Genomic DNA, 24459 nt, shown 5'->3' with positions numbered 1-24459 from the left:
ATAAGAGCACCAACAGAAGTGAGAAATAATTTGCTTTATATTGGAAGCATGATGTATGTACCATAAAGCAGACCAAGATAATCAGCAAATTAATGAGAACAAGCCTTGTCACAATCTCTACAGAGGTTTCAGGCAGGTATTTTCAGAGAATTTCTAGACAGATCAGATAATGACCTCCATAGCTACACACTCCAGCTTTGCTGGAAGATGAGCTAACACAGCCTCCAGTCCAAGCTAAGTCTGGCTAATACATATGCTATTCTTTTAGTCTATAACTTCTGAAAATGTGTCATCTGAAGAGCAGGTAGCAGGAGAAAGCAAGCAAGCAAGCAATTTAATTCTCAAGCAAACACTTCCTCCTTTATCTCAGACCAATAAAACTATACAGCATCAAGCTAATTCCCATCAGCTGCCCAGCCCTTTCCCCTTTATTGGCTGTTTGTGCAGTCAAAGCCAAACTGCCAAAGGGAGAGGGTCAATCGTTTGTGCTGTATCTGCTCCAGGCAGTGACAGGCCACGGGACTGACATTCAGGGCTAGAACTAGTTAAATGCAGATTAAGGGCACTGAAAACAGGAGTGGGGGAGGAGAAACCATAGTGGAATAAAACCAGAGCAAGTTGCTTGGCCAGGCTAGTGCAGAAAGGAGCAAGCCATCTCTGCTCCTTGGGTTTTCATGGAGGGAAGGAAACAAGCAGATGTGCTTCAAATAGAAAATGGGGTGAATAATGCTACCAGTCATCTGGTGGGACAGGGACAGTTTGGGGCAGGAGGGAAGAACAGCATTCAGAGGAGCACAGAGCTATTCAGTTTCTGCTACCAGGGACTCCATGAACTGCTCTCTAATCAAGCAAAGGCTGGCAGAGAAAACAATCAAATGGCAGTTTAGAACAGAGAAGTGATCCCTATTCCCCTAAAGTCACTTTTTCCAGGTTCTGACAATATTTTCTTTGCTACTGGACAGGGGACAGGAAATACAGTCAAGCTATTTATCACCTCATTGCCAGGTAATGAAGACAAATGTTCAAATTTTGCCATTCCCTGACGAGATGCTTTGGCAGGAGCACTGAGGACAGGGACCACAGCCTTGTGAATCTGCATCCACTTTAAGAAGGGTTGTTTAAGAGACAACTAGAGCTCATGGGAACCCCCCCAGTACGTGTTAGTAACACCACCACAGACATTTGGCTATGCTAAACCCCCCAAAGTGTTTCCAGTCTTTCAACATCAATCAGCACAACTGAAGCCAGTAGTAAATTGATTCTCACATTCCACTGGTGCCAGTTTTTGTTAGAAATGATTTGTGATAGATATGGTGGAATATATTGATTAGTACTGACAGTCCCAGTTTCCCAGGCGCTTTGTAGCACTGCCTTTCCAAAATGACCTGCTTTCCACCTTGTCAATTTTCTTCTGCAGAGTCCAATAGAAATATCTATTCTATTCTGAGAGCTTCATGTCCCTCCAGAAAACAAACAAAAGGGTCAGGCAAGTAAAAAAATCAGAACAATAAAATAGGTTTGTGGTGTTGCAAAAGAACTTGTTTTTATTGAGACATTTTCTGTCATGGGAAGAAAAGGCACAAAATAAGTTACAAAGACATTGGATGAACTGTAGGAGTCAGAGGCAGTATCAGATCAAATCACCTAAAAGTTTGTTTACTAACATAAGTTAGCCTCTACAAAATTCCTAAAATATATGTATTTAAAATTATTGAAATAATTCAGAAATTAAAAGAGAAAGTAAAGACAACCAATATTAACTTTTTGACTAAATTCACCTGGGCTTACCCATCATCACCCTCTCTTAGCAGACAGATCACTGGAAAATATTTAGTATTACAGAACTATTTTAAAAACTCATTAACACATTCTAAATTAAGAACCTGATATTAACTTTTCGTACCGCCAGTGAAGTACAATACATACAGGTAAGGCAGTATGCATAGGAAATACATTAAGAAAACAGAATAGATAAGTGCAATTATTCTGAATATTTCAACATTTGTTATGGCCCCTCACTATGGCAAAGAACATCTTAAAAAGATGGATCCAACAGCTGTTCACAGAACATATGAATATATCACCATAAAAGGTCTACTGTGGAAAAGCTTACGCTGTCTTCAGTTGTGACTTCTCAGATGAAGTAACAGACTTTCCAGCAGTACAGCTCTGAGTTAACAACAGCACATTAATACAGTTAGAGAAGAGAAAGTACTTCTGAAATACATCAGTCCTCATTTTAACATGGGAATGTTTGTAACACTCAGTATTCCGTTAATCCAAATTAAATACTTAACAGTACACACATCAACTATATACAACTTCATTTTTGAACTGAATCTGCTCTCCCTGCCCCCATTACCAATTTCCTGTTACTCAGCTCTCAACTGGCAAGGACTTTTGATTGTTAGTTCACATTAAACAGGAATGAGAAAACAATGCAAAAGTCTACAGCATACAGAGAATACATAAAGATTTGTTTTCATGACAATGAAAGGTGGAGCAGCAAAAAAAGTAATTTACCCCTCTGGTCAAGAGGAGGTCTAAGTTCTGTCTTCTGAAATCAGGAAAGATGTAAATGCACACAGACAGAGCTTGGCTACAAATGTCTGTTCATGTCCTTAGGAGTTTCAGTTACTTGACCTAAGACAACAGCAACACAGAAAGGCAAGACAGTACCAGCCACCTGTCAGCCCAGGCCAAGGACTTGACGTGCAAGAAACCCCTGTGGAATGGTGTATGAGCATGGCTGTCAGGGCTTGGGCACGGTGTCCTGTGAGGGAAGATGCCAGGGACTGCCTGTGCCGGTCCCAGACAGCTCAGCAGCAGCCAGCACAGGAATCCCACAACGGCTGAGGGTGGAAGGCACCTCAGGAGGTGGCACCTCTGGTGGTGCCCTCCATCCTCAGAGGAAGGCAGGCACCTCCTCTGCAGGTCACCTGGCCCAACCTCCCAGCTCAAGCAGGGCCAAGCACTAAAGCAGACTGCCTAGGACCATGTCCCAGTGACTCCTGAGTATCTGCACACATGGAGACTCCACAACCTCTCCAGGCAACCTGTGCCAGTGCTCCATCTCCCTGACGTTAAAAAGGTGCTTCCCTGTGTTCAGATGGATCCTCCAGTGTTTCAGGTAGTGGCCACTGCCTCTCAGGCCCAGTGAGCACTGACCCACTGCACTCCAACACTGCCAGAGGAGCTGATGGCACTTGGACAAAAGCATGTTTAAGATAAGGCTCTAAATGCCAAGAAAAAGAGATTACAGTGCTACAACAGGACGAGGAAAAAGGATAAGCCCACGTCAGCAGAAGACAAACAGAGAGACAGCTGAGCAGGAGAAACAGCAAAGGAAAATCAGGCTGAGCAGAGGCTGAGAGTAGACTCAAAAGGAGCTACAACTCTAAATGGACTGTGGCTGGTGCTGGAACCCACAGGAGAGCAGCAGAACAAGAAACAAAGAGCAGTGAATAAACAGAAGCACAACAGACTGATCCCAGTCTCCTGCGCTGCCTGTTACCTTGCTGAGGGGACTGAGCATGACAAGCAGCCAAGGAACAGGAGGATGGCATGGGGTAGAGAGAAGGAAGACCAGTGTCTGGAGAAAAGCAGCAGTATCTTTCTTAAGTGTTTTCATTATTTTTAATTCCAATACCAAAGCAGTAACATAAAAACGCTAATTGGCAATTGATTAAAGCCCTCTGACTCAAAACTTACTGTTCCTGAAAAGTCATGCCTTCAGCTGACATTAGTATAGAATTAAAGGCTTTCTGTCCCTTTTAAAGGCAAACAATATATACAGGAAAGCCATTTCCTAACTGTGTAATTATGAAGATCCTCAGAAGTTTTAAGTCTTTTAATTAAATTTAAAAAAGCCTTTGACAAAACCTTTAAAAGGGAAGGATGACTTGAGGACTAAGTAATGGATTCCTACACAAATAAAAAAAAGAAAATATTTTGTCATTTCCCCAAAATCAATTAAATACAAAAGTGACAACAAAAAGCTCAACATAAGAGAGGTAGCCTAAAAAATCAAAATACTATTTGATTCAGGAAGCAAAGGTAGTGCAATAAAAGTATCCGTATGAAAAACATACTTCTCATTTCCACATTACTCAAATTTTAACAGGAATAAAATAAAATCTGGGTTGGATTTTGAGGAGCAAAAGGGATCAAATACTAGTAACCAGTATTTTAGAGGCCTATTTGAAGTCAAAGCATACACAACTCTCACCACAAATCCTCTAGCAGTTTTTGCTCTGTAACAGTTTTCATCAGTATCTGCAAAACTGAGTTTTCCTACAGACTAACATCAGAAATGCAGAAATGCAAGTCTCCTAATCAGGCTTCCAACATTTAAAAATTTTGTTTGGAAACAGATGTACCAGACACCTCTCCGAGGAGATTTTTTAGTAAATACAACTTTCAATACTGGCAAAGGTTTTCTTACCATCATACTTTTGCCTGGCTCCTGACAAAACAGGTACAAAATGAGCACCTCAGATGTGTTGGTGGGATGCAGAAACATGCATGATAAAGACAGATTTCCTCTAGAAACCTTTAGTGAATGAGGGCAGGCAAGTATTTAAACATATTCCATCCTACAATCTTACTGTACACACCCCATGGTCCCCCTTTATTGTGTACACATAGCAGAGAATGGTTTGAAAGAAATAATCTTTCTTCTGGGCCTAGTCAGCCCTCGTTGTATAAAGTTTTATCCACCTGCTTTTTTGCTGACAAATATGCAGCCATTACAAGGCTGACTTGCAGTGAATATTAGTTGTAGTAGGGATTTAAAATCCATATATTATTATTTAGCAATGCCTCAAACAGAGAGTGCATTTTACAAAAACCTGCTAGATCCCAAGAAGCTCCAGGCAAACTGTTTGCTAGCAATGCTAATTTGTAAGATTGATGAATGAACTAACAAATTCCAGTGTACAGTTTTTAACCAGGTTTCATCAGTCTAAGAGAGTAAACTTTGACACTTGCAACTCAGAATCAAAACAGGTTCTGCAGATTTCTCTGCAATGGCTACATGGTATAAACTCTGAATGTTCTACAAAAAGAACACTTTAATCCTTCATTTAATTTCTTTGGTTTCTCATAAACAAAAGCTACTTAAGTGAACCAAGCAATGAAAGACAAGCAAACAAAGGTAACTCTCTGTTCCTATAGTTTCAGGGATGCTTGTAAATACCAGTTCTGCGGACCAGTTCTGCATGGATAAAGTCTAAATAAAGGCAGCTCAAACTAGTTTTGGACTATTGCTCTCCAGCAAAAACTGTCTTTGGCACACATATAATCCAATTCTGTGATGCTACTTTACACATAGTCCCATATAAAATTGACGGAGGGAAATTAAAGACTACTTTCACAAAACAGGCACTTCAAATAAGAACAAAAAAATTCTGCTCCCTATTAGGCAATACAGGAGCATTTTTCAGAATGACAGAAAAAAACTGGGATGAGAAAGTTCAGTAAATTCAGACTACCAGGGTAAAAGTTTTACCCAGCTCTACTAGCCTTAAATAACAGTAGCACCTGGAAAATCTGAAGGCTACAACAGACTAGACAAAATTAAAATACATTAAAATACACAGCATGGAAAAATTATGTATAAATTTGTTCACCCTCCAATTCCACATTTAGATCTGCCAGAGAGGTTTTCTTATGTAGATGTCTTTCTACCACATATCTTGCAGCAAGATACAACAAATGAGACTCAAAATACAGCTATACCCTAAGTCTCCTGTTTGGTAAACAGCTGAATATAGACATTTCTGATAGAAACACTGTGTCAGATCAGACTAACTTCCACAATCAAATGACAGCACTGCTCTTGGGCTTTTCTGACATCTTTACTGCAAGGCTCACAGTCTGCAGTCACAGATTCTGCTGTGTCAAAGAGCTGGACCAGAGAAGCGCTCCTGGGGTGGGAAAAGGGATAAACACACAACCTTCAGCTAAAACAAAATACTGCTCACCCAGTCTGCATTCGTGATTATTATCTGCATTGAGAAGACTTTAGAACAAGAGTTTTAATGCTAATATTCCATTTAACACACTCCAGGAAAATTTCCTCACTTTCCCTTTTTCCTGAGTGCAAGAAAAACATTCTCTTGCAAACTGCTTTTACATGCTTAGGTGAAATACGCTGTAAAATGTATGGCTCAACTGCATTCCCCATGGCTCTGTAAATCATGTCCTACTAAGAGCATCCACACAGTTTGGAAAAGCTGGCATGGATTGCACACTTTGAGCTAATGAACACTAATGATGGCTCCCACCCTTACTGCCTTGACTGTAACTATGGTGAAAACAAGCTGCAACCTGCTCCATGTTAGCTGGGGGTCTCTGGAGGGGCTCCTCACTCAGCATCCTGACCTGAACACACAGTCACCTCTGGCACTCCTTTAACACAGAGCTTCTGGTATGTCAGGGGGTTTCTGAACTTTCCCAATTCCTAATTAGAGAACACTATCTTTGTTTTCAGGAAAAATTTAAAATTGTATTGTATTAAAGGGTATTTCTACCCAACAGCTGTTCTGTATTTTCACTTACCCTTGCCCTAAGGTGCTACAGTTGAATCCTCCCTTTTTTTTTTTTTCACTTCTTCCAGCTCATTCTCCTCCATGCTGCCTCACATGACCTGTCACTCTCCTTCACTCTTAGATGAATTCACTTATCACTTGTGAGCTCCCCAGGTAAGTGAGGTATGTTTGGGATTCTGTTCAGACCTGACTAATCAGCACCATGGGAAAAAGCTCTATTCTCTCTAGCATAATCCCACTAAGTGATCTACCTGAAAAAAAAAGAAAAGAAAAAAAAAATCACAGCCAAAGGAATCCAGAGAAGAAATTCCACCTTGAGAAAAGTGGTATCTTAGTGCCTGCACAACATGAAAATGGCTTTACAGTACTGGCTACTCTAGCAAAAAACATGGCAGAAGATTATCACACTGCAGTAAACTATAGCAAGAACCTTAGTCTCAGAGTCCTAGCACTACAACATGTAGTAGAGTGATGTACCCAGTGTTCTACTTTCCAGTAGCTCCTCATGGCAAACTTACTGCTCACACTGAGATACAACTATCTCAACATTGTAAAGCATTACATATCATGGGTAAGAGGAAAAGTGATCCTATAGGTTTCTGTACCAGAAGGCCAGCTCATACTAAAAATGAACAGCCTCAGAAAGGAAACTTAATGCACCTAATGGATCTGAACTTCAGAACACAAAGCTGGAATGCAAAGTTTAATGCTACATTGCTGAGCTCCTTCTGCAGGGATTTTCTCCTCTAAACTTTCTGAATTAACTGATATGGGAAAGTATCAATGGAAGATTCAGAATTCTTTTTTAAATATTCCCTTTAGAATTTCAAAGGTAAAAGCATGGGACAGATTTAACATTAATAGAAGAGCAGCAATTCCTATGCAAAAAAGTTGCTAATTTTGTCTTCACTCTTGTTTCTGGAATTTTACATATGTATACCAATACTATAAAGTGCATGAGTGGAGAGGTAAATTTAATTTTTATTTAAAGACTCACAAAATCTAGCTTAGGTCCTGCAGAGAGTAATCTTCTCCTCCTGAACCATTACAACATCCTACTGTTAATGAAAATTCTGTTGAGGGTCTTGAGGCATTACACAGGGTTGCCAGGGCAGATAATGGCAGCTCCTGACTAGTTCCACCCAACACCCAAAGAGGGACAGAGGCAACAAACACCTAAAAACAAAGACGTAAAAACACCTTGGCAACGTGTTATTACTGCCAGGCTTACTGCTGATTGCCACCAGCAATAAAAAGTCATTTTCCCAGCTGTCCATAAATTCAAGTGTGAGTAAAAAATTTAAAACTATTTGAATAGCTCCAACTTGTCCAACTATTTCTGAGTACCTTATTTGGTGAAATTTCCTTATACACAAAAGGGCCAAATAAGGCAGAAAGACTACCCACCTGGGTTAAAAAGTGCCACATCTACAACAACTACTCAACAGTCTGTGGGGGAAAAAAAAGGGAAGACTATGAGTGAGAATTCTTCCAGTGAAGAATAATACAGGCAAAAAGCACAACAACACTGACAGACTGTTCATAGGGACTGAAGTTTCCAACTTTGCCCACAGTCAACACCTGGATCAAGTTCACACCCCACTGGAATGCTGCGTGTGTCCAACTGCAGACTCTGGGCCGCTCTCTGCACCAACCAGGGCAGTTGCACTTTGCTCAGCATTACAGCTCCCAGTGAACAAAGTTCAAGCAGCTGGCTGCAAACGTCAGATGCTGGTTACTTTCACTTCCTTGCAAGTAAAGGAACTTCCCACTCTAACCAGGACATATTCAGCAGACAGCTTTTTGATATTTTTAGACCCATCTTTTTTAATTCTAAGATCTGCAAAAATGACTCATGAGCCTGAAAATATATTTACTGCCATTGTGTGCACTTTGCTAGGAACTCAAAGTAGGAAGACTAACATTTTATGGAAACCAATCTTGACAAAGAGAAAGCCACAGGTTAGAGGATGAAGATGGCAATGTCATCAAGAAAACTGAATCTCTGTAAGGCCTCATTTTTGTAGTTGGAACATTCCACATGTTTCACACTTTGGGATTCCATATCCCTCTAATGAAGCACCTACAGAAAGTTCAGTGAAACAGGAAAGTGAAGTTGTGTTCCTTAACAAGGTCAAGTAACCAAGTGCTTGAGCAAGCATTGGTCAGAAAACATCAAGTAACCAAAAAGGTCCAAAGAGATCTGCTGTCTTTTTAAATTAAAACCTTAGCTACACGAAAGATTTTAAAATAAACACCAGCAGCTTCCTGATAACAGCACCCAAAATATAAAAGCACTCCACAGTTCCTCTTACCACTTCAGAGTTAAGCCTTTTCCAGAAATAAAGACCCAGACAGGTCCACAAAAGTGAGCTGTACATTCTATCACACCACACACCCAGTATGTGATAAATGCCTCACCTTTGTTGCACCCAGGAAACGATATCCATCACAGAATTATTTCACTCCACAGAGAAGTTGCTGAGCTTCAACAGTTACGGCAAAGTGAGGACAAGGTAAAAGTAGGCAAAGCTATAAACAGCCATGCTGAGATGTGGGGAACATGTGGCAAACATACACAAGACCAAGGAAAAGCTTTGTGTGTGAAAAGAAGGAAAAAAGTCAGTAACTTCCCGTATGTTGGCAGGCTTTGTGGCCGCTCTTTTGTGCAGTCCTTCCTCCCAACCTTCCATTATCACTAAGTTAAAGCCCAGCTCATGACTAACCACCTGTAGGTGTGCACACAGAAACCTTTTGTTCACAGCTGCCTCTCCTCCACTGAATATGCAAAAGCCATTTAAACATACAATTTCAGCAATTTGTTCCCACTGGAGTAGCACACAGCACATTCTCTGACCACTTTCACCCTTATGGAAAATACAGTGACTGTTTCCAAGTTCACCAATTTGTACTGAAATAAAATCCACCACCTTGAGAATACAATAGTAACACACACACTGATGATCTGTCCAAATTTGTCTAAGCCTAGGTTATTCCTGGGCTTCTGAAATACATCATCTCATTTCTGCTCTCTCATCTGGCTTCAAATGCAGTCCATGCACTGTATTCTGAACCACAAGAATTGGAATGGCTGCCTCATATGGAGAACATCAGTGATGTCATCAGACTGAACAGTACCCAAATCCCTCTCCAAGTAAGGAAAAACACAGGCACTTGCCCAATTACATTGCCTGGCAAGCAATACTTGTCATACAGCTGGACTGACTGGGCAAGAAGAGGCATAAAATAGGCCAGTGTTTCTTCTTTTCATTACTTTATCATGTGAGTCTCTTCATCAGCATCATAAAACTCCTCATCTTCACTTCCACTCCCTGTAGAGCTGTCTTTGTCTCCAGACTAGAAGCAAAAAAGAAGTTGTTAGTTAGACTGAAGCCACTAAATCAATCTCAACATACATGAGCATGAACCATTACACTTATGTGGAATGCTGGTATAGAAAAAGTAAGAAAACACAGGTCTAACCACTGTATTAAAACTTTATAAATAAAGACATTATGCGAATTCAGATTCAAATCCTTGGTTCCTCAAAATATCTTTAAAAGACATGGGGTTGTAGTGGATGGACTTTCTCTGCTCCACCAGTACACTAGAGAATATATGCAGGAGAGACTGGCTAGAGTGGTTCTGAAGTGGTAATCTACCAAGTTTTCTTAAATTTAGGCTAAGGTGCCTACTCTGTGGAGAGCTACTGGAAACATAATAGTCTCATCACAGCTCAGAACACATATTACTTATTTAGGTAAAGCTTCTCCATCCCCAATTCATACTTTTTCCTTGGCTAGCATGGACATTTTACTGCGCAAGTTGAATTAAAAAGATTCCCCTGCAATACTAATGAAAGTGTTATGGAAAAGGGAAAATCATTAACATGCTGTATGTTCAGAAGGTAAAATCCCTATTATAGGCATACCTACTCCAGTCAGAGTCCTTTCCACAACATAATTTATACCACATACCCAAAATAAAGTCAGCTATTACAGCTAATTGATTTTTATTTGGCCAGTGCAGCATTTTTCCATGGAACTGACACAAACGATTCCAGTTAAAAAGGTTCTCTTGCTAGTACAAGCTCCATCTCATTTGATTATTTAGGATTTTTTCCCCAATATGCTTGCATCCATCCTAATACCTCTGTCTGCCTAGTCATATGCTAAGAAGGGTGAGAGAGAGGGTGAAAAATAGAGAAATGGAAATAGTGCTCCTGACTGACAGTACCATGCAAGCAAAATCTGTAGCTTTAGATCTCTCTTCAGAGGAGCTTTGCTACGGCAATGTGCGTTAACTGCAAAGGAATTTCAAACAGTTTGAGCACTACGACCTGTCAGAAGATGTAAAGGGAATCGTGTTAGGCTTTTTTTTCCCTAGACTTCTAAAACTATTTGAGGAAAGTCAGGCTATTACTGGATGCTGCCCAACTTGAATATCACATTCATGTATGTTAACAGGAACAAAACCTCCGTTCTGGGCAATCAGAACACGTTATCTTGAAAATGGTACAAAAGGACAATGGATTCCACAGGGGGAATTCAGGGTATGCCAAATAAATTCTAAATCTTTCTCACAACATCTTCATAAGACCTCTCAAGGCCTTGTCAATTAGGGTTAATGTTTAACAGCTTCCCATTTTATCAGTACTTTCTTTGTGAGCTTTAAAATAAATCCCTAATGCACTGCAGATATAACTTCACTGAAGTTACAGGATTAGTTAAGGCCTGAACCAATGACTTTTTCATTTGGATTCAGTAATTTTAATCCATCCTGGGCAAAATTTTTCTAAAAACCATTCAGAACAATGTCCCCTTTTGTGGGTCCTGTTCAGGTTGGGATTTTTAAAAAGCCTACAGAAGGACAAGCAAAGAAGATTTAAACTTGAGGGGACTGACTGACATAAGCTAACCAATTTGTGGGAATACTAACAGAAAATACTTGTCACCTCAAAGTGTAACCAACTAATGACTGCAGTTGGTTAAAGAATAAATGAAAAATGTGGCTTCCCACCTGTAAGCTGGAACACCTGCACTGCTTACAAAAACTGCTTTCGTTGCTAAACCATCTGCACAATTAAGACGTAATAATTGTGTAATTACCAAAATAACAGCTGATGTCAACATATATGATGGATTTGTGTAGTCAGCAAGAACGTGGTGCCATAACACATTACCCAGTATGGTAGAAAATGTTTATAAAATAACCATGTAAAGTAGCTAAAGTATAAAATTAATGGTTACAGGGCTGCCTTTTTCAGCCTTTCTTCAAGGGTGCTTTTGTCACTAAACTGTGCTGTCCTATCAAGAACTATTACAGCTAAACTTGGTAAACAAGGAAACGCATTGAAGCTTCTGATAGGAAGCAAATGTTCCTATTCTAGAAGTATGTGATTTCTGTGAAAATAAATATAACTACCTGTGAATGTCAGAGTGCTTGACCAACAACTATTCAAATGAAAGTAAAGGTGTTAAAATGATCCTGTCTCATCTCAGTCTGATGGGGCAACTAACATTGTTTGTTACAAGTTTCCCTTCAAGTCGTCTGATGACCTATTCTATTTCTTTAAGTCCCTCCATACTTCAAGTTTTAGGACCAGGATTTAAACTTTACAACTTTACCCAGATTCAAACATCCACTCCCAGCTCTCTAGCCACTTCTTTCTAATCCCACTTCATTCACAGAGAATTAACCATGTCAAAAAACCTCCATGTGAGTGGAAGATACAGGCATCCAGAGAGGTGTCCAGGAGTTTAATAAAATAAAGTGATCTGAAAATCACAGTTCAAGGAAACCTCATTGAAAAACATCCTGCTGCCACATTTATTTATGCTTATACCTGGGAGTTCTGTAGTACCAGTGTTTTCAATGAATCTCATTTCCCAGAGTCAATAGCGGGAGAGATCTCAGAGGTTAGTCTGGCTTTAACCCATTCAGAGCCTGTCTAGGACAGACCTGCTAACTGGCACTGCAGAACAGCTGGAGCAGGTCAGAAGTAGTGCGCTGCCTTTGAGAGCAGCCCTTCACAAACAGGCTTCTGGTTTTGATAACATCTAAGGCTTCTCAAGCTTCAGTGTCCAGCTTTGGCTGAAGCACACTGCAGCAATCAGTCTTTGAGATTAGAGACGCACAGACATCACTTTATCCCAAAGGGAAATGTTGTAAGCTTGTGGCCTTGAAGGGATGAATTAATCCAGCTATATTTCAGCCTGCATTTCCAGAAAACATTTCAGACATGATGGTAGGGCTGCTACACTATCTATCTTCTCCTTGGGGCCTATCCTCCACAGGCCAAGAATCACTACCCTAATCTATTTAGAGTGGCAGATTCAAGCTGACAGCTGATATAAACACAACAGAAAAGTATCAGGAAAAGAATTAGTGTACCTGTGAGCCATCTAGGGCTTGCAGTGACATGGCTTCATCACCCAACCTCCAGTAGGAGCACACCTGCAGGTCTGAAATAGTTTCCAGCAAAGGACTGTTTAAGGTCTCTGGCAACAACAAGCTTAAGAGCCCAGACAACAGACCAGTTGCTCCAAACACAATATAAGGCAGAGACCACTGAACAGATTTCTGGAAAAAATAACAGAGTTAGGTTCAGATTGGTTCCTTGTAGTTCATATTGCATATTAAAGGATTTAACCTTTACAACCATTCCCTCTGGCAGTGTTTGTGTTCCTATTCAGCACAAAAGTCACCAATCCTTCTGCCCTGGGTTTTTTTGTTTGGTTGGTTGGGTTTTTTACCAGTATTGCCAACTGTACCTTGTCAACACTATTAGAACCCCACAGATTTTGTAATGAACTTTAAAAGAAACACCTGCTGAATCTGAACTCAATTCTTGCCTCTAATCTATGTACTTTTAAACAAATGTAACATTCCTCTGTAGAAGGGAATAGATAACCCAGAAACACAAACATGCTGCTTGGAGATCTCTTGTGGTCATCTAGGCCAACCACCTAGTCTAAGCACAATTACAGCCTCAATCAGATAAGGTCAATCACTGCTTCACATAATCAAACAGCCAAAAATCTCCAAGGATGGAGATTTCCCCTCCAAGTAACTGTTCCAGGCTGCATTAAGCCTCTCAAAAACACTATTTTCCAAATTTCTTTGGACGCCAAAACTTGTGATAAACATATGCTAACAATGTGGGATACTCTCAAAAGCCTTCCCTGCTCTCCTCCCTTTTCCCATCCATACTGCCCTCCATGATGAAATGGCTGACTATCAAATCAAGCTGGCTGAGAAGGAATTGTCCTTAATAAATCCATGTCCACTGATCCCAATTACCTTCCTTGCCTTCACATGCTTATAGACAGATTCTGGGAGGTCATGTCTCAGTCCTCCCACAGACTGAGTTAGAGGTGCTCAGCCTGTCACACCTGGGTTCCACTTTCTGATGTTGAAGACACACACAGGATGAGCCTTTCTCCTCCCACAGCACCAGTGATCCTTCACTACAATAGTGGTTTACTACAGATGATGAAAACACTTGCTGCACTATCACAACCATTCTCATGGAATCCTACCCCATGGAACAGAAAGCTTTCAGCTCTAAGTGTTCTTGAACCTATTGCTCCTCCTACTGTTTGCTGGCCTGCTTCCTCAACTGTGCTGACAGGCAGAGTCTTGGAGAGAAGCTTTGTCTATCAAGACTGTAGCACAAGTATTTCAGCTTATTCCACGTCACCCACCAACAGGAAGCCCCTCCCATTCATCCACAGACATATTTTTCTTTAGCTGACAGAATCCCTACTTATGCTCCTGGCTAGTTTTAGCTTCAACTGAGTTTTGGCATTCCTGGCATCACCTGTAACAGTCCAAGCAATGTTTACACTTCTCTTTTGATGCTTGTCCCTGTTTTCACAGTAAAGAAGGCTCATTTTAAAACAGGGAAAGAGTTTGGCTGTTTGTTTCAAAAACTCACATCATAGAGAGCAATTCTAAATTCATGAAACTAACTGGCTGTGATCAATTAAAAGACCAACATTTCATCTCTCATCTCAGCAGTTAACTTCTCCTATTTTTACTATTATGAGATCTCCAGGCAAAAGACACTGAAATTTCTTTAAAATACCAGAAAAAATGGTGAAACACAAAAATTACTGATTATTTTCTCAAATCAGGGTTCATTTGTTATGCAACCAGAGCTACTTTCATTTTCATGGAACCCCTTCAAACATTATGATCCAAGATTTGGGTCTCATGCAGTATCAAATCTCTGGCAGACACAATATAATGAATGTCCCAACAGCTACATAAAAGCTGCCTATTAAATCCACCTGGTAGACTGGCAGCGCTCTTGGCTTTGCCTGTTGCTCCCCAGAGGTGTTCACACTCTCACCTGCCCAGTGCTTCATTCTGCAGATTAAAAGGCTCTCTGTGCTCACCTGCCCTTTTGCTAGCCTTCTGTCTCACATGTAAAATGGCAAATGGCAGAGAGGAATATTAACTGAAATGAGATCTGTCACATTAAAGGAATTGCCATGGGGCCTCAGCAAACAGCTGGGAAAAACTGGCACATTTTTTCCTGCATACACATAACACACTAAGCACAGGAAAATAATGCTATCATCCCCATGTTTTGTTCTTTAGAATCTTTCTTTGCCTTGCCAGTGTATCAGATCTCCACATCACCTTCATTTACTGAAAGGTAAACTGCTTTGCTGATATTTATAACCCATGGATATTTAATGAAGTGTACTGACATTAAAATTAACTTTTTCTCAAAAATTTGAGTTATTTAGAGCCCATATGCTTAATTTTGATGTAGTAGTTCTTTTAACCACATGGGTGTTTTGCTATTGCTTGTGCAGGGTTTAAAATTTGGTATCACCATCTTGGTGATTTGAAATAATTATATTTTAAGGTCCACTAGATAGGTCCCAAAATTCCTACAAAGCTAAAATACATTCTAAATTAAATAATGCTGAGGTTCTGTCTAATCACACAGAAGATACTGCAATTCTTTTGGCCTACCATAATACTGTTAAGACAGGCAATTTATGTATCTTAATTTATAAATGAAATTTATCCCAAACATTCCTATCTCTGCAAGCCTCTGATACACCAGAACCACAAAACAAGAATATATGTAACAGAAGTTCAGACAAACCAATGAAGGGACAAAAGGCGCAATGATGCCACCAACACGGGAAAACATGGAGCAGGCACCCATTCCAACATTCCTATGAAAAAAAACCAAAAAGAATTAATCTTTTGAAAAGTGTTACTGAGCAAGGAAAAAGATTCATCAGTCATTATCCTGAGCACATTAATTGGCAAAGGAAAGTCAAATGTAACTGAAAGCATCTCAAGACAGGAATGAAATGTGTTTTTTGTGATTAAAATGAAGCAAAACCCCCCTTTAGATTCAGAATTTTTACATACATACATAGGCAAAACAAGTATGATTTCAGTTCATGCATTTGGCCTGTGTCTAACACTCTGGCTGAATCCATTTATTCAAATCCTACTTATCATCAGATTTACCCACTGATGAAAAACACGCCAGTATGGTTTCACTGGTGGCTGACCACCATATGCACCTCTGTGGCAGAAGCTCCTGTCTTCCCTGCCCGCAGAAGCAGGGGGTGCTTCTGCCCCTACTGCTGCTCACACACAGCCTGAGAAGCATCAAGTTACTTCAACAAAGTTTATTAACCAGCCATCTTCAATGCTCCTGGTTAAGCATGTATGATGACAGAGTTGTCTGGTTTTATAAAGCACTCATTAAAAGAAATATCTGCAGTGCTACAGTTATCCTCATTAGCAGAAGGGGAGTTGTGAGCAGGCCAAGCAGATAAGGGTCTATTTTACTGTTACATAAAAATACAGTAAGTCTGAAGAGCACACTGCAAACCTGATGGAAGAGGGAGTGAGAAGATGACAAGGGAAGAAATTTCAGATGTAAAACTACATCTAACCTTACATGTAACTGAAAAAATCAAATTAAAAACTATAGTTAATAGAAATAAAAAAAAAAAAAAGAGAAATAAAAATTATCATGTAAGAGAACCAGAAAAATGAAGACTTAAAATTAACTTCTGTTACCTTATGACTGTGGGATAAAGTTCTGATGTGTAGATGTAGACAATATTAAAAGCAGCACTGATTGTCAGTTTTCCCAGCAAGGACAGAGAGCGACTGTTCACCACTGCAAACACTCCAGTATCTGAGAGAGAAAATGTGACCCTGGTAAGGCTTTTGAGCACTCCAATACACCTCCAAGCATTTCAATCACACAATAGTATGGTGTGAAAAGGAATCTAAAAGCTGAATGTACAACAGTATTTTCAGTCTACCACTAATTAAATACTAAATGAGTTCTATCAGAAAGTTCAAGAAGAGTATAACAGATACCTTTTCCAAAAGTGAGTACATTTTTTTTTTAACAAGAGACGTATTCATGGTCATTTCTATAGCATGACAAGATTCTTCTATTATTAATTCTTTGAAAGGAAGATGCTGCGAAGAACCATACTAAATTCCCATCCAGCTTAGTTTATCAGAACAGCCAGTGCTTATCTGCTTTTAACAGGCAAATCAGAGCTCATGCCCAGTGAAGACAGGTGCTTGCTTCAGGCCAGTGAGCCCTTTCACTTCCCCAAGCACTTCACCCTTGCCTGATTTGGGCAGTTCAGTACACAGCTGATTTCCTGGGGTCTCATGGTTCTGTCCTCTCTTTTCACATCTTATGTTTGGAATGACATGAAAAAAATACTTGGTGACTGGTACCAGGCAAAGCAGAATATTTCAAAGTGTCCATACTGGAAAAATTCTGAAAACTTAAGTTGCATCCCTTTTAAAAACCTTTACCTATGAGACCCACTGCCATCTAGGGCAAATTCTGTACTCTGTCATAGATGTTTTATTTCTTGAATCACTCTTCAAGCATTTGAAACATTCTCTTACTTTATGAAAGGTAATATACATCCATAGATCTTACAAGCAAGGTGAATTTATCTATCTGGTTTTAACAAGAAAAATTGCTACATAATCTGAAAATTAACATTAGTGTATCTTCACACAAAAGATGCTTAATTTCACATTTTTTAAAGACTCCCCAATTCAGAAGTTTATCAGAATGCTCTCCTGAGCTGTAACTTGTGTAGCCACATTACTACTGCCACAACCACACTACTTTTGAATATTACAGAGCAGTGTGGGAAAGATGGGAACTTGCTCCAGCACTCAGTTCTTCACATCTTCTAATACTGATCTTCCACTTGGAAAGCTATATCCAAGTTGCACAGGTACTACTTACACTAACCTGTCATCTAGCAATTGGAGATACCACAAGAACATAATTCATTGGCATTATGTCAAAAACACTGTGAAGGAGCAACTGATGTGAACAGAAGTAAAGGGCAGAATCCAAAGGCAAAAATTCAAATCCAAACCTTACTAACAAGTTTTCTCTAAGGTCTTAAGGAAGTTAATTCTTATTGTTCTTTTTCTAATGAGTTGGCTCATTGGAAAAATGAGCTTCTCCACTGAGACTCACATATGTTATGAGCCTAATCTTCCAGCAGCCATCAAATTGTTATGCTGTAGGATGCTGCTTTTACCAGTTCTTATCACATACTCCAGAAACAAAAAACTACTTACCTCTCTTCTTAGGCAGAAACATGACAATAAGACAGGCCAATCCTCCCAGGAAAAGAAATGCACTCAACGTTCGCTTCCGACCAAACCTGATACACAAAGATAACAAAGGTTTATATTTATATTCTGCATTAGGTTTGTGGGTTGCAGAGTAATGAATCCTCTGAATTCACACTGACTCTTTCTTTGCAGTTGGGAATTCTGAATTCCATCTTCCACCAACACCTCCTCTCACACCGTTTTTAAACAAGCTTCTGCTGCACACTTAACAAAATGAGTGCCAACTTTATACAGCAACTGGCAATTTCTAGGATTTGGGGTTGCTTCCCGCAGTGTGTGACATTTGTAAACCTCCTCAGGAGACACAGGGCAGAGACTGGGAGGAAATTCTACAAAAACTGAGAGGCATTGGACAATGGCTCTCAGTGTATCATGGTTCAGGAAAAGGCAGAATATCTGCTCTGCTCTCACAGTAGCTCAGAGAGGCACTGCTACTGCAGGAGAGCACAGGACAGCCCGGGCGGAGCGGAGCTGTCTATCTCTATCTCGGGATAGCTCTGTCCCAGCAGGAGGACGGGATCACGGGGCAGCGGTGGGAAGGACGCTCTCTAGTGTCAGCCTGCAGGCAGCGCAGCTTCCTCCCAGCTACATCAACCCCACCCAAGCCACAGGGACGGCTCACCGTGAGCTGTGTGACTGAAAGTAAGTTAAACTACTATTTGAAACAGACATAAATCAATGGCACTTGCACATCGAAGTGTAAAGCCCACACAACAGATACAAGCTAGGAGGTGTGATACACAGAAAATCTATATTTGAGAAAAGTTATAAGGAAGTCCTGAATAGGTTAATAAATTCCATACTTACCATTTTTGGTTAATCAAGTAAATACAGATTGGGTATGCTGGGATTTCTATTAAGCCTGACAGGGCTAAATTGGCATAAATATTTCCTCCTAAGTCACCCACATTAAGGGTAAGACCGTAGTAAACCAAGCTGCACACAAACCTGCAAAAGACAGGAGAAAAAAAAAGTGAAATCAGAGCTGACACTTTGCCTGCCAAATTGAAGCACTGGTCTGGCACAATACAATATAAACTATATCTAGTGTTTCAGCAGATAGGTCTAAAATGTTTCCCTTTAAGTGTATAATGCCTTCTAGGCAAATAAACCATTTTGTCCCAGCAAAGACCCAATTCCTGACTTACTGCTGAGTAAAACTTAAAACTACACTTATGAATAACATGCATAAACCAGTATAAAGTAAAAATACAATCATGACTATATTTATTATTTAACTTCTTATCCCTTTTGTTTTTATCAGGTTACACTTTCATCCACACTTTTTCTAATTGTGTCTAAACCAAATTTCTCAAGCAGTTCAAACAACACTTGAACCTTTTTTTAATTTCTACACCCCAGTCCCATTTTATTCATTCATTCTCCAAATCTGTTAACTTTTCTTTTCTAATCCTATTGTCATGTTAATCCCTGTAAAAGGGAGTTGTCTTTACAGAGAGGAAAGAAACTGGTCATGAATTCATTCTGCAGCAAATCAGCAATTCTCATTTAAGGAACAGAACAATCAACTATTTATTCTGCAGTAAGCACTTTGAAAAGCAACATGAAAACAGCTCAGTGCTGTATGCTGGCAAAACCATTTGTTTTATTCTTAATTGATACATCTTTCCCAAATATATGCACTATAAAAGCAACTATATGAGCAGTCATGCCCAAGGACCTGCATACTATGTCACACATAAGGTTTTTATAAAGAAGCAGCAAAAGACCTCAGAGCTGCCAAGATATCTGAAAAAAAAAAAAAAACCAAAAACCAACAGGGACTTTTGGAGTTGAATTTCTGCTAGTAACTGGAGGGACCATCACGGGCTCCTGCTCCTCACTGCAGCAACAGCAAGCACTTTCTCTTAAGAACTGTTGCCTGCAATGTCTGCTCATTAGACAAGGTAGGCTACCCACCTGCTAATGGGCTCCTTAGACACAAAACAAGAAATAATCCATGAGAAGAGATACTGACAGCTCTGGGCCTAAAGGAAGACACTGTGACTAATCTCAGCAGCCTTGTGGGTCAGAACGGAAGGGGCAGTTCTCAACTATTTTGAGACTCAAAACACAAGACAGAAATGCAGAGATAAAACACCTCAGAACTGGACTGTAAAAATGGCTTTGTGCTAGCAAGGTACTAAGGAAATACTCTAATAGATACTTAAATACTATAAAGGATCCTTTTTAGGTACAGTGTCCCTAACAATCTGTAGGATGAGGCAATTGCCAGCACCACATCCTCTCAAAGACTTAAAGCGGTCGCAGCAGCACAGCTGGGCCTACAAAGCATTCCCAGTACCAGGTGAACATCATGATCAAGGTGCGTCCCAGGAGAATCCTGTATCGGAACAGGTCCAGAAAGCTTCCAGCCTCTCTGGAGCTCCTCTCTGCTGGCAGTTTTAATGAAAAAGTGCATTTCTGCTTGCGGTTCCTCTTTGCAATGAGGTAGAGGGCATCTTCCGCCTCGTTCAGACGGCCCTGGGAATAGAGCCAGCGGGGGGACTCGGGAATGAATCTGAAACACAGGCACACACAGACACCTTTAGGGGTTTTCTTCTCCATGAGGCTAGACTTGTCTAAAGGAATAAGGCTGAAATGCACTTCAGTATGATAAAGAGTTTTCAAACAACCCTTCAGGTATAAAATTCATGTACTGAAAAAGAAACAAAGCACGTTGAAAGGAAATGTAAGCCGTATATAATTTAGATACCAAAAAATTACACTGAGTGCATACATATATACACACATAGAATGACACTACAAGTATGATTTTATACATATATATATATATATATATACACACATGTACACACAAGTACGATTAGGATCCTGTCTTTGGAGAATTCAGAATTAAGGAGGCACACATTACTACAAGTAACACAAGATGCTTTTGTAAGACCCACTAGTTCCGTTTCTCATTTTCCACAAGACCAACTTCCACTTCCCAGTTTTCAGCTTTTTACCAAATTCTCTCCTGTAGACAAGAAGACAGAAACTGTGCAAAGGTCATGCTCCTTGTGTGCACTCTTCACTTGACAGGTCTGTAACTCCAACAATATCTACTACACACATCTTCTATTATTTTGAGGCTTCCAGAACTAATTTAAACTTTAGCCTTTGGCCAGAAGCTTTTTAAGATTTTTGCCTCAGACCAAAAATTTTATTTTTCCTGTAAGTTTAAAAGAATATGATTTTGTGTTTTCACCAAAAAAAGAGCTTAGAAAGGAACATATTTTCTTCCTCAGGATAAAAATCTGATAGTATTTTCTACATTGAGTAATTTTTAAGCAATGCGGCAGGGAGGCAGTGTGAAATTTGGAATTAAAAAAAAAACCCTCTTCTTACAGGAAAGACAGGCTTCTGAGGACAGCTCTGGAGTCACCAGCATAACTCACTTCAAAAAATTGTACATATCAATCTGAAAGTTAATTTTTTTTCTAAAAGTGCCTATCACCACAAGGTTTTGAAACATCCAAAGTGTCATCTCTGCCTTTCACCTCATAAACAGCCTCAACCCTTTCCTGAGTTCTGATGCTTCCATTGAAAGGGTTGTGCGGATTTTTTGATGAGCAAAAGTTTGATTCAAAGAGTTACTGAAGTAAAATAGAGGTTGGAAACAAAAAGACCTCAAGTGTAAACAGCAGCTAAAGTAATTTTGCTCTTTTAGTTACTGAGATTTAGATGTCAGAAAGCAAATAAGAAAAGAAGACCACACTGGAGCACAGAGCTTTCACGGTTGAAATTCACAAATCCCCTACTATCTCCAAAATGGTCATATTTGAAAAATTAAAGGCAGCTGCCCATTTTTTCTTTTGCATGCTACTTTTAAGACTGGACAGGCAAGCAATTTTGATGCTGTTTCCTCTGTGTAAACACAGGAGAAGCATCATGTTCTCACGTAAAGACGAAATCATTCCTGTATCTTTTATCATGTATTCATAGTGCCCCGTAGCACACCAGTTTAGGTCATCTACAGCACACCAGCTAAAGAACAGGACGTGCTTCTCTTCCTCCCTAGAGACTGTTCCCATCTACAGGAATACTGCACACACAGTACAGTGTAGACTTACAGGCTCAGATATTGCAGCACCACTATTTGAAGAAACCACATACCATGTGGGGAGGAGGGGATGTGTACAAGTTGAGAGAAATACCTTATTTACATCATTTCATGCCATCCCAGAGAGGCAACTTGACTTAATAGCTTGGGTACTCTGATTTTTTTTTTTTTTGACATCTTTCTTTATGAAACTCGGTTTCAACAACTTACAGAGAGAAGAGAAAGACGACTGCTCCTTCCAGATTAACCACAACAGCCAGAGTCCTCCAGGAACGAACGAAATACCCTAATAAAGCATACTGGGCAATTCCAACAGCAAAGAACAAGCCACCAATAGAACCTAACACACAAGTAAAAACAAAACAAAACATCATCACACTAGTAAATCTCAACAAACGGGATCAGACAAGAACTAACTCTTTACTAGTAAAAATTCATTCAGCAATTCAGGCAAAACTACAATTCTTTGACCAAAGAACACCCTGGCCTTCATTCATGCAGAGCAGAAGTATTACATCTAATTACAAAGATCAATAAAAGCCCCTTCTACATCCTCCACACCCAACAAAGACTTGTGAAAAATGAAGTCATCTAATTCCAAATATAAGTATGTGTATGTATGCAGCATAAGTATGCAACTTTCTATGTGTAAAATAATTACTAAAAAACATTGAAAACCTGGTAGTTTTAGGAATATGCAGCATTCGTTTACAGCTTCCATTATTTATAAGACACTCTATTTTAAAACAGGCTCAGCATAGCACTTTTTGGGTTTTGTAAGTCAGGCCCTGGAGCTCTAGTGATGCCTTAGGTTTTAGCTTTCATATTTTTCTGATTCTGTATTGCTTTAGTGTGTAGCAGTTCTGAACTCCACATTAAGGAATGGTAAGCTCTCTTCACAGAATAGCTAGACCAAACAATTCTTTTTCTATCTTGGGACCAAGGACCACTGATCCAAATTTCAGGCCCAAGAGCATAAACAACAGTGGACTGAAAAGAGAAAAACAAGATGGGACTTATAACCTAAAGCTATAATTGGACAATGCACTCCAATATGCAAATGGATCAGAACTTATAAAAGTGAGAGACCCCGTGACTGATCATCCATTTTTGTGACCATTTTGGTTCATCTTGGGTGTAGTGCTGGCTGGGTTCTTGTACTGCCCAAGGTGCATCTATTGAGGCCTTTTAATAAACACCTACTTTATTCTTTAACTCCATCTAGCCTCTGTTCTAGATCAGCCTTCACAAGGCATCAGTAGCAGTACAGGTTATACTCATTTCTGAAGGACAGGTCCAACACTAGCAAATCAAGACAGTTAAGGGGGTCTGTATCTTCTAAATTCTAAGGGCAATTACTACATGGTACAACTTTTTAAAATAACATATAAGCAACAGTTTTCTCATCCTCCTATGACATAAGAACACTTCTGATTTCTTTTTAAGAACTGCCAGGAAGGAAAGAATTTATATCTGGTGTACAAACACTTGGCTGTGTTTAGCAGAGTCCAACATTCTGATTAGTAGAGCTCAGTTGTGACAAACCTTGGATGAGTATTTAGCTAGTAACATTCATGGGAGAGGTTTCAGCTGCATCTTTGTCAACTTGAGTGATGCAGAGATCTGAATGGCCCCAAGTCATCTGCCCTACTTGTCCAAGGTTCATATTAAATAAGCAGAGTTCAAAGGCTGTGATCACAGATATGCTCAAGCAGAGCTAAATTTGCAACTGCTTTGTGTGCCTCAAGTGGTGTGTGAGATTGAAAACTATGAATTCTGACAATAAAGGCAGTTTACCTGCTAATGCCCAGTAGGCTGTACCCACACACTCATTCAGCAGAACAAAGGCTACCAGGGACATCCCACCATTCATCATCCCTACCAAGAATCGGGAAACGGCAAAGAACTCATATGAGGGTGAGAATCCGTTTGCAATGGCAAACAAGATGTCAAGTGCAAAACCTGGAAAACAAAGCCAAAAGTTTCATGTTAGAAGGGTACCTAAAGAAACAGAAGCAGTTACTGGTATCTTTACTTGATGCCCAGCGGCATCTGTCCTGAGCCATCACAGTACACACCACCACCACAAGTTTGGAAAGAAATTTAAATACCTAGAGTCAATATCCAAAAGGAGGGGACACAGAAGGAGTGCTTTTCTGATAC

The 24459-nt window shown here is 39.9% G+C and overlaps 1 protein-coding gene across 1 annotated transcript in view; it reads right to left on the bottom strand.

Moving 5' to 3' along the window:
* Positions 1-19: 19 nt before the first annotated feature.
* SLC22A15 (solute carrier family 22 member 15) overlaps positions 20-24459 on the bottom strand; it is a 42585-nt gene continuing 18145 nt past the window's right edge. Inside the window, exons 4-12 of the mRNA XM_005486114.4 lie at positions 24094-24258; positions 22507-22636; positions 20536-20751; positions 19038-19178; positions 18174-18259; positions 16617-16737; positions 15679-15751; positions 12945-13133; positions 20-9908 (exon numbers count right to left, since the gene is read on the bottom strand). Coding sequence (XP_005486171.3) covers positions 9822-9908; positions 12945-13133; positions 15679-15751; positions 16617-16737; positions 18174-18259; positions 19038-19178; positions 20536-20751; positions 22507-22636; positions 24094-24258 — 1208 coding nt within the window. The 3' untranslated portion in view covers positions 20-9821. The remainder of the gene's footprint in view (positions 9909-12944; positions 13134-15678; positions 15752-16616; positions 16738-18173; positions 18260-19037; positions 19179-20535; positions 20752-22506; positions 22637-24093; positions 24259-24459) is intronic.

The sequence above is a fragment of the Zonotrichia albicollis genome, chromosome 2, assembly GCF_047830755.1.
Source record: "Zonotrichia albicollis isolate bZonAlb1 chromosome 2, bZonAlb1.hap1, whole genome shotgun sequence".
Lineage (NCBI taxonomy): Eukaryota > Metazoa > Chordata > Aves > Passeriformes > Passerellidae > Zonotrichia > Zonotrichia albicollis.
This window is presented reverse-complemented; position numbering and strand designations above follow the sequence as displayed.